Source organism: Delphinus delphis, chromosome 17 (assembly GCF_949987515.2).
Source record: "Delphinus delphis chromosome 17, mDelDel1.2, whole genome shotgun sequence".
Taxonomy (NCBI): domain Eukaryota; kingdom Metazoa; phylum Chordata; class Mammalia; order Artiodactyla; family Delphinidae; genus Delphinus; species Delphinus delphis.
Window position 1 is genome coordinate 35,656,241 of NC_082699.1, and position 14,719 is coordinate 35,670,959.

General features: G+C 36.5%; 1 protein-coding gene across 2 annotated transcripts in view; it reads left to right on the forward strand.

Annotated features, from left to right (window-relative positions):
* LRRC69 (leucine rich repeat containing 69) overlaps nt 1-14,719 on the forward strand; it is a 93,135-nt gene that overhangs the window by 58,930 nt on the left and 19,486 nt on the right. For both annotated transcript variants that reach the window (XM_059994882.1, XM_059994883.1), the window contains one exon: nt 8,653-8,754. In XM_059994882.1, the coding sequence (XP_059850865.1) occupies nt 8,653-8,754 (102 nt within the window). The remainder of the gene's footprint in view (nt 1-8,652; nt 8,755-14,719) is intronic.

The window sequence follows — 14,719 nt, forward strand, 5'->3', positions numbered from 1 at the left end:
AAAAGAAAAGAATGTTTGGTTAAAACAGCAGTCACTTAAGAGAAGGTAAATAAAAACAGTCAAGAATCCCTTGAAACAGTGATATTTAATATGAATGAAGAAGAACAAAGATATATCAGGAGGAATTAAAGGTGTTATGCCTTTGAGAGGCTTTATTTAAAACAACATTGGGGCTCATTTGGAAACCAAGGGAGAAGCTACAAACTGACGTTCTTTCTGAGGTTCCCATTATGAATCTGGTCACTCAAACTTTAATTTCCTGTCAGAATAAAAAAATAGAAGATCAAAGATCTCACAATTGGTTTTCAGACCATAAACAGCTTTCACAAACTCTGAATATCTTTCTTCTAGTTCAGTGGTCTGAATTGTTGCCTGGTCTGACTAAATTTTAAAGTGGAATTTTTCAGTTTAAATCATAGACTATCCCAGGGCAGGGGTTGGGAACTTTGATTTCTTTGTTACTGCCTTTTATAGTTTGCTTACTACTACTTTCTGCTTTTTCTCTGTAACCAGGTCTGTGAGGTTTAGAAATATGGGTGAAAAAGCGTCTCTAGATATATGGCTCCCCTATCCAGTGGAGAGGTACTAATTATATATTTTGCTTTCAAAACCTGAAAAGAAGATTGCTTCTAAAGAGTGAGTGACTAAAGTTTGGAAGTCTTATCTAGATTTAGAGAAGGAAGAGGTAGATTTTTGTGTTTTGCAAAGGAGGATTCACAGAAAAGCACATAAGAAGGTTACTTTGAGCAATTCAGAGACATTAGAATTGTCTATCTGCTGATGGTAGAGCAAGAGAATTCTATGATGTTGAAATTAATGTGCATGTTTTCTTTTGGTTCTTTGGCTGCATTTTAAATGGAGTTTAATTAAAGTTTCAGAAGGAAGAGTAAGGAGGATCTCATGGGGATTCAAGCAGGGAATATGGTAAAGCTGGGCAGAGCTCAGAGATACTGAAGCAAGTGTGTGGTTCTCAGGTCAACAATCTTCTGGGATTCTTAGCAGCATGAACTGTTAGTTCATCACACTTATTATACTGTTGGAATAATGTAGCCATATTCCAAATGCTTGCTCTACTTATACCTTGTTTCTGTTCCCCTTTAACATCAATCTATACATAGCCCACTGTGGACTCTCCAGCTCCTTGCCATAATAGTTGTTCTGTTCCAGTTTCCAGAGCTAAATGGCAAATTTCCATGTTTCTTGGTTCAAATTCCACAAAGAGTATATGATTAGGAATGGAAGGACCTGAACAGATTCAAGAGACATTTACGAGGTAAATTTAGAAACAGTGATGGGCTTGTGAACTTTCTATAGTCTAAGATAGAAAACACTGGAAAAAGACCAACTCTAGGAGGGCAGATCATGAGTTCAATCTTGGACACAGTGAATTTAACATATATTTAAGACATCCAAGTGAAGATTTTGAGTAAACAGTTGGCTGTAGGGTGTGGAACCAGAGTCATTGGCATAGAGATTTCATTGAGTCATGGAAATGGTTAAGATTGCCAAGGGAAAAAAAATAAAGTGAAAAGAGAATGTGCTAGGCTCAGGGGAGAACTATTTCATGGTTGGGCAAAGAAAGATGAGCCAACAAAGAAAACATGGAGTTGTGTTGACTAGAGGAGAATTTCCAGCAATCACTGAGGGCATATTGGAAGTTGATGAAGATGAATTTATTGTGATTCTAGCCTGCCCTAAGGTGTAACTGCAAACAGCACTTATTTGCTTGTGTACAGAGACAGGGAAAGCTGATGGCATGGATGACCCAGGCTTAGGTTTTGCTAGACATAGAGAATGAAAAAGCAGAATACCTGAATATTACATGTGTAATATAACTTATCATACATTTTTTTAATATAGGAAAGGATTTTAAAATTTTAAATAATTCTGAGAAACACATATCGTGTATACATATTTGCTCCCATTTCAAATATTTTTTTGGATGAATTCCTATCAGTAGAATTAACAAAGAGTAAAAACAATTTTCACACTTTTTAATGACACTGCAAATTTTCTTTTTTTGCAAAAAACAGATTGCCCCAATCTTGTTTGTATTGGGGCAGTGTGCGTTCGACTTTTTATTCTTTGCATTTTGACAGGCAAAATGAATGTATTACCCAAATTCTTGGTTTTTGTTACTCTCTTTCAGTTACTGTGTCTTGAGTAATTTTCTTTGGTTAAGGTACATAGCTCATGCATGTGAGAGTGTCTTTCCATTGCCTCTGCACATTAATGAAAACTTGTCTGGTTATCAAATCCTTGGGTCATAAATATTTCCCCTCTCAAACTGCTAAACATATGATTTCATTTTATTCTGAGTGTTAATGGTATGGACAAATCTGAGACAAAAGTGTTCCAAGAAGAGGGAAGTGCAAAGATCCCAAGGCAAAAAACGCTTGGAAAGAAAGCCAATGTTGCCAGAGGGGAGAGAGAAATAAAGAGAGAGGGAGAGAGAGAGGGAGGGAGAGGAGGAGGGAGGAGGGAGGAGGGGGAAGGGGAGGGGAAGGAAGAGGGATAGGCAGAATGGTAGGATATAAGGTCAAAGAGATTGTACAGGGTCCAATCATAACAGAGTCCTGTAGGCCAGCTTCGGGGCTTTGCATTTCATTCTGAATGAGAAATGAGATGGTTTTGAGCAAGGTAGTGCTGGATGGTTTTGAGCTAGGTACTACTGTGATCTGATTTACATTGTAAGATCACACTGTTGGAGGTGGAACATACAGGGCAGAGTGGAAGCAGAGGCCTCTTCAGTTACCGGTTCTCAGGTGGTTCAAGGATAGAAGTGGGGTCTTAAGCAGGTATGGATGAGGATTGTGAGGCAATAACAAATAAGTCCTCCCAGATCAATTTTCCTTTTTACAATGTTTAAATCAAGAGGCTGAAGAGGATGCTGGAGCTACTGTCCCATCAGCTATAAGGCCCATTATATTGAAGGCAGGGAGAAGCATGAGCTTAAGGGCCTTCAGCTGCTTCTCCCTAGCCACCAGAATGAGGAAGGGGTGTGTGTATGTGTGTGTGTGTGTGTGTGTGTGTGTGTGTGTGTGTGTGTGTGTGTGTGTATGTTTAGATCCTGGGGGTTCAAGTTATCTCCTTCCCTCCAGATTTCTCTTGGCAGCTTCTCTTCAACTCCCCGGGGGTCTTCTCTTGGGTCAACTATCCAGCAGATACTGAAGGATTCTTATTTTAGGTCACTTTCTGCCTATTTTCCCTCCCACTCATGCACAGTGTGTGAGAGAGGAGTTCCCACAACAGAATTTTTGGCTTCCTTATGTTCAAATGATATCATCAGCTGAATCACTCCACAGTTCTGATTAGATATCAAGTGTATCATACATTTTCTTGAATTTCTCATTGGTCACAGATCTTATTCATGTGCTTTTTTTAGAATTGCTAATTATATGTTTTTGGATGACATAGTCCCAACACTTAAAACCTTACTCTCCTCACAAGTCAACTGTTAGCATATTTATAAATTCCAATTCTTGCTAAAGTGTAACCCTGTGAGCTTTGAGATGGTCTGAAGGGTCCATGGTTATTTGCCATCACCTATTTATCAGTTCTGTTTTTGAGCTCATGTGAAATCTCAGCCTCCCTTCTCCTTGTTTACATTAACAAATTTCTTCCTAAATTAGCCCCCTTCTGATCTCCCTCATTACTTAAGGCTGGCCTGAAGCAATAGAAGGGCTTGCTGAACTTATATATTGTTCCTGAGTCCTGGGGCTTTGCAGGAACACTTATAACAATTGACCAAGTCTGGAGAAGAAGGTCTTTGCAAATCTTGAGTGCCCGGGGAGAGTTGTGTGTGATTGATTATTTATTGGGCCTCAGCTATGTACTAGGTACTGAATTTAGAGCTAGCATTAAATAGTCACTTAAGATATAGCTCTTAAAGAGACTAAACCTGAGAGATGAAGACAAACTTTTCAACAATGATTGTCTCATAGTATTTACAGGTGGTATGATTAATTAGGCCTAAGGAGATATAGAAACATTTGATAGAAGTTGCAGAAGCTTACAGGGGTGATATTTTAGTCGTGAAGAGATGATCCAGGAGTGGACTGAGTAATGGGCACAGCATGAATAATAATTGTAAGTTAAGACACAGGCCTCTTATGAGACCCCTAAGTACTACAGGATGGCTGGTGTATAAGGGTGAAAGTAGAGCTTACTAGGATATATGGTTGGAAAAACAGGCCAAGAAGAACCAAGTATGATATACTAGGGCTTTTGAATTTATCCTATGGACTAAAGGGAGCCTTGAAAAGTTTTAAGCAAGGTTGTATTTTGACCAGCTTCTCATTTTAAAAGACCACTTTGGCAGCAAAAGTTTGCACTGAGACCAGTATAAGTACTATTGCAATAATTCCTGTAAGATGAGGGCCTCAATCAAGCCAGAGGGGTTAGTGGCTGGGTCAGGGAGTAAGAGAAGAGATTGTGCAGATGTGGCGAGGAGGTGGGTGGATAGGAGGATGGAAAGAAAGGATAAATTCTATAAGTTTTAAGAAGGTAGAATTGACAGGACATGGCAGGAGATTTGATGTGGGGAAAGGAGCAAGGAAAACTGGGGGAAATTAGTGTTCAACTTTTGAATGTTAGAATTTATGGTGATTGTGGGACTCCCATCTGGAGTTGTGCAGTAGGCAGCCAAATATTTGAGAACATTACTCAAGAAGTTGTTTTGTAAAGGTGGTCAATATAAACAACTTAGGCTCAAAGTTCCTTGATTTTAATGAGCTTTTCAGGTCTTCAGTTCAGCAAACCACCATCACAGTCATGTCTAGATCACAACATCATCTTCAGATGCTCTAAATATGAAGAATTAAAGTCCAGCATGGCAGTTTGGCCCCTGGTTCCTCCTATGTTCCAGCTCTCTTATTGCTTTATAGCCATATCTTTCCTTTTAGATCACAGACTTCATGTCGCTCTACATCTTCTTTTACTCATAGTCCATCGAAACTTCGTACTATTTCTTTTTCTATCTGGTCTAAACCATAAAGGACCCAGTCCAATTCAGTTACTTTTTAATATGTATGAGCTCATGCCCTTGCTTTCTGACATATACTTCTGCAGATTCTTAATGTTGTATCTAGACTGCTGGGTGTTAAAGGAGAGCACACAATCTATGGACAGGGATTGCCACAAATGTGTGTTCCCTCAGCACCCCTGTATAATATTTTTGATTGTTGCATGCCAGGTTCATTTTCCAAAACCTATTCGATACTTTCACCACCTTCTTCATGCCTCCTTCCATATCGACACCTTGCTTCACAACTCAATTAGCAAATGGTCTTATTCTCTATTTCAAAGACAAAATTGAAGGGATCATGTCTGATTCCTTCACATCCAATTCCACACCTTCAAACTCATTCATGCCTGCATCTTCTGGCTGCGGAGGAGAGGATAATTCAAAGATGTTAATTTTCAAAAGTCTTTCTGTGTTCTTCACCTGATCGTTACTCTTTCAATTATTCCTTTCTCCTCTAAATTAATTTCTCTATGTTGGTACTTATCTTCTACATGATCAAGTCTTCACGTTAAAAAAAATAAAAACCCTCATTTGAACCATCATTTCTCTTCAGCTGCAAGTCCCCTTTCCAGATAAATGGTCAGTGAATGTTTATGACCTTATACCTCTAAACCAGAGTTTTCCCAACTTCAACCCTCTTTTGGGACTGATAATTCTTTGCTGTGGGAGCTATCCTGTGCATTGTAGGATGGTTAGCAGCATCCCTGGTATTTACTAAATAGATGCCAGTAATACTGCCCCCTCCCCCAGTTGTAACAATGAAAAATATCCATAGACCCCTGAGAGGGCGGGAGGGACAAAATTGTTCCTGTTGATATTAAACCCATAACACTGGTAGTTTGAGTAAGCCTGTGCAAAGAGACTCTGAAAAGCTGTAACAACATTTTTTTTTTTTTTTTTTTTGCGGTACGCGGGCCTCTTACTGTTGTGGCCTCTCCCGTTGCGGAGCACAGGCTCCGGACGCGCAGGCTCAGCTGCCATGGCTCACGGGCCCAGCTGCTCCGCGGCATGTGGGATCTTCCCAGACCAGGGCACAAACCCGTGTCGCCTGCATGAGCAGGCGGACTCTCAACCACTGTGCCACCAGGGAAGCCCCGTAACAACGTTTTATTAGCAGAAGAGATTATGCTACTGGAGTGATGAGACTAGCAGAGAATATTGTTCTATTAAGAAGCTAGGCTGGCAGGAAACCTAGTAGTGCATATAGAGAAGGTATTAAAAAATGTTGCTCTGGGGAATATTCAGAGTGGACTTTGAGAGATTGTGTGACTTCAGGTTATTGAAACTTACCTGCTGCAAAACACATGCTAATGAATTTCTTTATTAATTTCTTTTCATTAAGATAATTTCTTTCTGGTATATTATGTGTAGTAAGTTAGCAAGCTGGGTAACTCACTACCATGTTTGATGGAAGAATAGTGATAGGATTTGAAGGAAGAGAAACATGACCCCTAAAGAAAAACGTATGCCCTTTGAACTGTGGTCAACTTTGAAATGAGTTTCACATATGTTAATGCTTTTGCAGATACCAAGTTAGTCAAGTTTGTATCATATTTTTATAAAAGGAATGTGAGTTAAGGTATAAATTATAGAATGTTATTCTTTAGAGCCAGAAGGAAAAAATGATGTTTCCATTAAGCAGAAGAAGTGCTCTTTTCATTTCAGCACACCCAGCACTGACTTGTGGCTACCATTAGGTTCAACTCTCTAGGTTGCTCCTTGTTGGTGGATAACATAGGAAACTGAATTAAGAAAGTCAGAATGTCTGTAGGTGATTCCAATGTAGCCTTAAACTCTTTATTTTATTTTTAAACCTTGTCTATGTTGTAGAAATTTCGTGAGACATTTAGACCTGATGACATGATGCCCTGGAAAGATGTTTTAAATCAATTATTTTTAATTTGTTGAGTGCTGTGTTTCAAACCATGGCTGAAGTCAAGGAAATCTCTAACTCTTCCATAACTGTGAGGTGCAGTGGTGTAATGCCGCTACCTCATCCTGGCTCACAAGAACCAATTTTCAACATCTCTTCCCAACTCTGTGTTCAGTGACTGGAATCAGCTATGGTAGGAGTATTTACACCATAGAATCAAAGCATGCCACAAATCAGGGCTTTTTTTTTTTTCTTTCCAGAGAACTGTTTTATCTGCACACCACTGAAGATAGGTCTTATTGTCTCCATTTCACAGCTGAAACTAAGTCTCAGAAAAGTAACTCCCTAAATGAGTTTAACTTTGAAAACCACATGAGCTCAAAGTCATGTGAACTCAAGGGAGTCAAGGTGTAATTTTTTTTTTTTTTCTGCTGGCACAGTTTTTTTTTTTTTTATCCTGTTCTTTTTTTTTTTTTTTTGGCATATAGTTGCTTTACAACGTTGTGTTAGTTTCTTCTGTACAACGAAGTGAATCAGCTATATGTATACATATATCCCCTCCCTCTTGGACCTCCCACTCCCCCTGCCCAATCCCACTCATCTAGGTCATCACAGAGCACCGAGCTGAGCTCCCCGTGCTATACAGTAGGTTCCCACTAGCTATCTATTTTACACATGGTAGTGTATATATGTCAATCCTAATCTCCCAGTTTGTCCCACCCTCCTCTTCCCTCCCCCATATCCACATGTCCGTTCTCTACATCTGCATCTCTATTCCTACCCAGAAGATAGGTTCATCTGTACCATTTTTCTAGATTCCACATACATGCATTAATATACAATATTTGTTTTTCTTTTTCTGACTTACTTGACTCTGTATGACAGTCTCTAGGTCCATCCACATCTCTACAAATGACCCAATTTCATTCCATTTTATGGCTCAGTAATATTCCATTCTATATATGTACCACACCTTCTTTATCCATTCATCTGTCTATGGACATTTAAGTTGTTTCCATGTCCTGGCTATTGTAAATAGTGTTGCAATGAACATTGAGGTACGTATGTCTTTTTGAATTATGGTTTTCTCAGCAATCCCACTGCTGGGCATATACCCTGAGAAAAACATAATTCAAAAAGATATAATATGAACATAAGAGAATTACTTGTTTTCTACTGAAGGGGTAGAATCCAGCTGAATTTAGGTTTTCTTCATAGAAGATTCAATATCCTTGTGAATTATATATTTTTCTTTTTTATTTTCATTGTACACAACAGAGAAATCAACTGTACTTCAATATAATGATATTTTTTTGATGTTCCTCTGTTTCCCTTACCTTCCTCACTGATCATAAATGAATGGATCATAAGACAGTATTTGAGACCTAGATTTTGGTGTATATTAGAGTGTTATTTTTCTTCATACTTGGTTCCTAACAAACGTATTATTTGCAAACTGTTCCCAGCATTTTATTAATTAACCTCTCTTCTATTACTAACAATTCTCTGATCCTGAACAACTTTTCTCAGCTGTCTAGTATGGGGGATGTCACCAGTGACCTCTAAGGTCATTGCCATCCATGCCAACATAAAGATTCTTATGCTTCTAATAACTAGAGTACACCCTGCTGTTAAAATACTAATGTGGAATATGTCATAAATAAAGTAATTTTAGTCTAATTTTATTGAAGATGTAGGCTCAGAAATGAAGTTTATTTTGTTGTGTAGTGAAGTTTTTATTTTGTTTTGAAAGTTTCAAGACCTGAAGCTGAGGGAGTTCTACTGTGAGGGAAACCCACTGTTCCTGAAGCAGCCGGTTAATGCTGTAAAACACGAGGACATCTGGAGTCTACAGGTGAAGCCTTATAGCATTCACACAGGTCTTCAAACTAAAGCCATGATTTAAGTTTTAAAGAGTTTTCTTCTAAAGCATTCTTGCCAAGCCAGCGAACGATCCATACAACCATAATCCATTGGCATTGTGGACCCTAGTCATAATCTTTTTGACTTGCTTGCAGAATGCATTGTAATCCTATCTGATTTCCAGAGTGACCAAATTCAGAGACATTAAACATTTTATTGGATGAAAACATTTTGTTGAAAACAAAGGAATTTGTTTTCACTTTAACCTCCAAGTATTTTTTCAGTATTATCTAAGGATATATTTGATTAGTTCTTACTGGGGTGTTTTGTCTCTTCCATCCCCTTTTCACTTGTCCCCACTCCTAGTGGATAAATGAATATGATCCAGAAACTGTGTTCCCTTTAGTCAACAAGTTGATGATATTAAAGGAAGGAATAGGGAAATACATTACGAGACTTTCTTTGTGAGTATTTTAGTGATAGATGAGTTAAAGATTTCAGATCTTTCCACATTTGAGTATGAGTCTCCATCGTGAATTTGGACTCCTCAGGTCCTTTTAGGTCTGTAGCTGAACATGCAGAATTGTCTTAAAACTTTCAAGAATTGCATAGGATTCAAGTTTCCTGGTTACAGGAAACAACCAACCTTGTTTGACAATTTAGTTTAAAAAAATAACATTTCCCCCTTATTGCACAAGTAATATATGTTTAATACAGAAAAGTAGAAAATACAGATGAGTGAGGAAGAAAATATTAGTTATAATGCCATACTTATTTAAAAATTTATTATAAAAGTAATACAAACTTATTTAGAGAAATTAGAAAAAAGGCAATAGAAATTGATAAAAAAAAAACTCAGAAATCCAATATGCAGAGTTACAATCACTGTTCTCTCTGACACTTATTCTGCTAGAACTTTCCATAAATCCTGAAATTTCTGTTATCAAAGATGATTTCAAACTCCACATACTATTTAGAGACTCGCTTTTTTTACCCAAAATATTGTGAATATCTTTCCAATCAATAAGAAATATACCTATGACATCTTTTTTGATGAATACATAATAATATTCTGGTATATGATTACACCATAATATTTTAAACTACTTTCCTACTGTTGGCTGTTTAGATTATTAATAATTTTATAACTTTTGGGTCTTTATAAACAAGGATACGATGACTGTCCTCTTCTTATGTCTATATTATCCCTGTGAGTGAAATTCCTGGGCCAAAGAACTTTCATCTTTTAAAGTCTGATTAGCTCTTTCCAAATTCTTTTCCAGAGAATCAATCTATATTTCCACAAACAGTATTATTTCCCACTCTCAAGTCAAAAAAAACTTACTTGACTTTTAATTGTAAATAATTTAAAAAACTGAAGTATTTAATTTGTTTAATTACTTGTAACCTAATTATCTCCTTGAATCAAGTATTTCAGAATAGTAGTAGTAAAATAATAAAAATAATAATAGACAGCTAACATTTATTATGCTTACCATGGGCAAGGCATTGTTCTAAGCACGTAACAGGAATGAACTAATTTAGTCCTCCATTAACGCTTGAAAGGTAGGTACTGTTATTGTCCCCTTTTATAGATAAACTGAGACTTGGAGAGGTTAAATAACTTGTCCAAGTTCACAGAGCTAGTAAGTTTTGGAATGCTGATGCCATTCTAAGCAGTTGTGCTCCAGACTCCATGCTGCAGTATTGCCTCAGAAAGGGGCTGCCAGAAACTGAGGGAAAGGGAAACAGGGGTAGTCTCTGGTTGGAAGAGGTTCTGGTTTGTGGAGGGGACTGGATGAGCAGTTAACCCAATGTGACAGGTGTCTTACAGGGAGCACTTGAGAGCAAGAATGTTACCTTGTGCCTGGGACCCAGGAGCAGGGTGAGAGAGTAATATTTCTTCCTTCTCATTTCAAAACTAAGAACCCAGGAACACAACAGTTTTGGGTTTTTGTTTTGTTTATTTAGTAGAAGTAATGATTTTTACTTACAGTATATAAATGACTTGGGTATTTTTGAAAGTATCTCTAAGAATTTTTCTTAGAAAGGCGATAAATTTATTATACATTTTATATTTGTACTTAAAGTAAAAGCCATTTCTACTGGATATTTGGTTAACGTTACTGATTAAATTACTTGGGCTGTCAAAAAACTATAGGGATTGTTTCAGGCTCTGCATTAGTTAAGGATTTTTAAAGACTTTTCCTCACCTCAGAGATTTGTGAACTAAAATTTAATATTGATAACTACATTATAACAAAATATTAGCTAGAATATACTGCATCAGCAGATGCCGGACTGAGTTTTTTTACCTGTGTTATGTAATTTAATTCTCTGAACTCTATGTGATAGTATTGGAAAAAAAAATCCCTATTTTACAGGTGAGGTATCCAAGATCAGAGAAGTTAAGGACTTGTCCAAATAGGGTCACACTAATAGGTCACAGAGCCAGGATTTGTACCTATTTATCTATCTGACTCTGACTCAGTATCTTTGCTCTTCATGCTACATTTTAGTGCCTATCATACAGTAACAATTGATCATATAATAGTTCCAAAGTTCAATATTCCTTCTACGGATTCACATTTGTTTTTACATTTTATAATTTTTTATATTTATATAAATATAATTTGTATATGGATAATTTTATAATTCAAATGAAATCATCATATGTAAGGAAAAATAAAAGAAACACCCGAAACTAATTTTAATCTATGATGGTTTAAACATAGAAATAATCTCTGACCTACATATAGTTATCTAACAAATACTCTAACAGAATAGCATATAAACTATTTAAAAGGAACAATTTATTTATCATAGAAGATTTCTTGACTTTTAAATAATGCCGAGATTAGGCCATCATTAAGTTGTGTATCCTCAAAAACTGCATTGCATGTATCTTTACGAGTTTTCCTGAAATTTACTATTGCTCATGCCAAAAGTATCTTATTTTATATACACTTGTATTTTCAAGTAATAACTTTATATTTCAATGATATATGTCATTCTTCCACAGCAACACATTGGCAGCAAGTAGGAGAAGGATATAAATAATGGGTAATGTAAGAGTTGTCAAGAGACATACTGAGTGCGACAAACATGTTTGGTTCCAGAAATCATAAATGGAAAAAGTGAACTGTATGAATTATGACCTATTTATTCATTCCATGTACTTCAGCAAATTCTACCACCTGCTATTTTGGGGTTTGAATTCTTGTCTATTAGTTTTCTGAGGCTTTATAGTGAGACTAGCCGTTGAATTCTGGTAGATAAAACTTACCTCTAAAATCAGTGTTTCATTCAGAATCACAACCTATGCTTTGTGTAAGTAGAGAGAGGAGTGATAACAAACATCTAATTTAGGAGTCCTGTAATATTAGTGTGAAAGGGTAATTCTTTCAGAAAGGATGACCTCATTATGTAACCATCCCCGAGAATAAGCTGAAGTGTGTAGGAGGTTATGCTGTTGAAGGATCAGGCAGTTAGGAACCAATGCTCGGGGCTGTTTTTGTATAATGGCATCTTTCCCAGATGTTTGTTAAGTGGAATGGATAGAGAAATAAGGGAAAGAGACACAGGAATTTATAGGATTTTGTTATTATTTAAAAGATTTTAATTGGGATAGATGAGTGAAAAATTATGTCTGTATGTATTGTGTTGGCCAAAAAGTTCCTTTGGTTTTCAAGTAAAAATAAAAGACACATTTTTCATTTTACCCAAGAATTTTATTGAACAATGTATTCGCCGTTTTGTTCCACTACTTTCTGCCATTTTTTAGGCAACTTCATAATTCCATCTTCCCAAAACTTTTTATCTTTTTGAGCAAAGAACTGTTCCAGGTGCCTTTTACAGTCTTCCAGGGAATTAAAATTTTTTCCATTAAGACTATTTTGTAAAGACTGAAATAAATGGAAATCTGAAGGTGTAATGTCTGGTGACTATAGCAGATGAATCAGAACTTCCCAGCCAAGCTGTAACAGTCTTTTCCTGGTCTTCAAAGAAACATGCAGTCTTGCATCATCCTGATGGAAGATTATGTGTTTTCTGTTGACTAATTCCAGACCTTTTCATTGAGTGCAGCTTTCAGTTCGTCTAATTGGGAGGAGTACTTGTTAGTATTAATACTGTGGTTTTCTTGAAGCTCCCTTCCAATCCCACCATATACAAAACATCACCTTCTTTGGATGAAGACTGGCTTTTGGTGTGGTTGGTGGTGGTTCATTTCACTTGCCCCGTGATCTCTTCCATTCCACATTATTGTACAGTATCCATTTTTCACTGCCTGTCAAAATTTGTTTTAAAAATGGAATGTTTTGCTACATTTAAGTAGAGAATCACATGCGGAAATATGGTCAAGAAGGTTTTTTTCACTTAGCTGATGTGGAACCCAAACATCAAAGCGATTAACAACACCAAGCTGGTGCAAATGATTTTCAATGCTTGATTTGGATATTTTGAGTATGTCAGCTATCTCCCATGTGGTTTAACGTTGATTGTTCTCAATTAATGTCTCGATTTGATCGCTATCAACTTCAGTTGGTCTACCTGACCGTGGAACATCGTCCAGCGAGAAATCTCCAGCACGAAACTTCGCAAACCACTTTTGACATGTTCGATCAATCACAGCACCTTCACCATACACTGCACAAATCTTTTTTTGCATTTCAGTTGCATTTTTACCTTTCTTGAAATAATAAAGCATTAGATGCTGAAAGTGTTGCTTTTTGTCTTCCATCTTCAGTATTAAAATGGCTACACAAAAACTCACCAATTTTGGTAAGTTTTATTTTAAATGCACGCTGATATGACAGCTGTCACAATACAATCTAACAAAACTGTTTTGAATGAAGTTAAAGACAACTAAGCACTACTAGAGCCATCTTACAGAAAAAAACAAATGAGCAGTCTGGCCAACCCAATATGTATGTATGTAGGTATGTATTTCCAAAGATTCCTATCAGAACCTGATGTGTACTACCTTAATACCACTGGGAAATCTTTCACTTTGGCCAGGAAAAAAGTCTTATACACCATTAAAATTCATGCAGTGTTTTTGTAACATTTACACAGAACTTCATGCTATTGGCACAAAGAATGAGGGGCATTTAATGGAGTAAATCAAATGTTTATTTTGTTTGCTTGGTCAGTGAAGATATAGTTATGTATTATATATATATATATATTTTTACTTTAAGCTGATGATGTTGATGGTCATCGTGACCATCCTCACCACCCCTTTTATTATTTAATATTATAATATTATTATTATCTAAAGTGAAGTATCTGGAAATATTTATGTGGGTAGGTTTAATACATACCGAATTCAGAGATTTGGGTAATAGAAATCTGTACTCTTTACCAGTCTGTCTCAATTCAGACAATGCAGTAGATAACTTAGTCCAGTGCTTCTCAAACTTTAACATACATACAGAATACATACAGAATACCCGGGGAACCTTGCTAAACTGCAGATTCTGGTTCAGTAGGTCTGAAAGTGCAGCAAAGTCTGAATTTCTAATAAGTTTCTAGGTGATTCAGATTCTACTGATCCATGATCTACAGTTTAAGTAGTAAGGGTTTAGAACTTAGTAAATATGACAGACTCAGTTTTTGGGTCCAGTCTGAATATTTGTATTGTCCTTGCCTATTGTAATGAGAGGTACAAAATTTGAACCTAAACTTTATCTAATAATGTAAATTTATTGTAACTTGAATTCCTGTATGTCAGAGACATAGAGATATTACAATGGAAGTAACTTCCTTTTCATATAATGTTGAACACTAAACTTACAATGCCAGTCATTGACAATATAATTCATTATATATACTACTGAAAACTAATTTAACAGAAACTGAGGAATAAGCCAAAAATATAAATTAGTGAAATGGGAATCAATGTAATATAAACCAGTTATTTTGAGAATAATCTGAGGAACCATATTCTTGTTTAA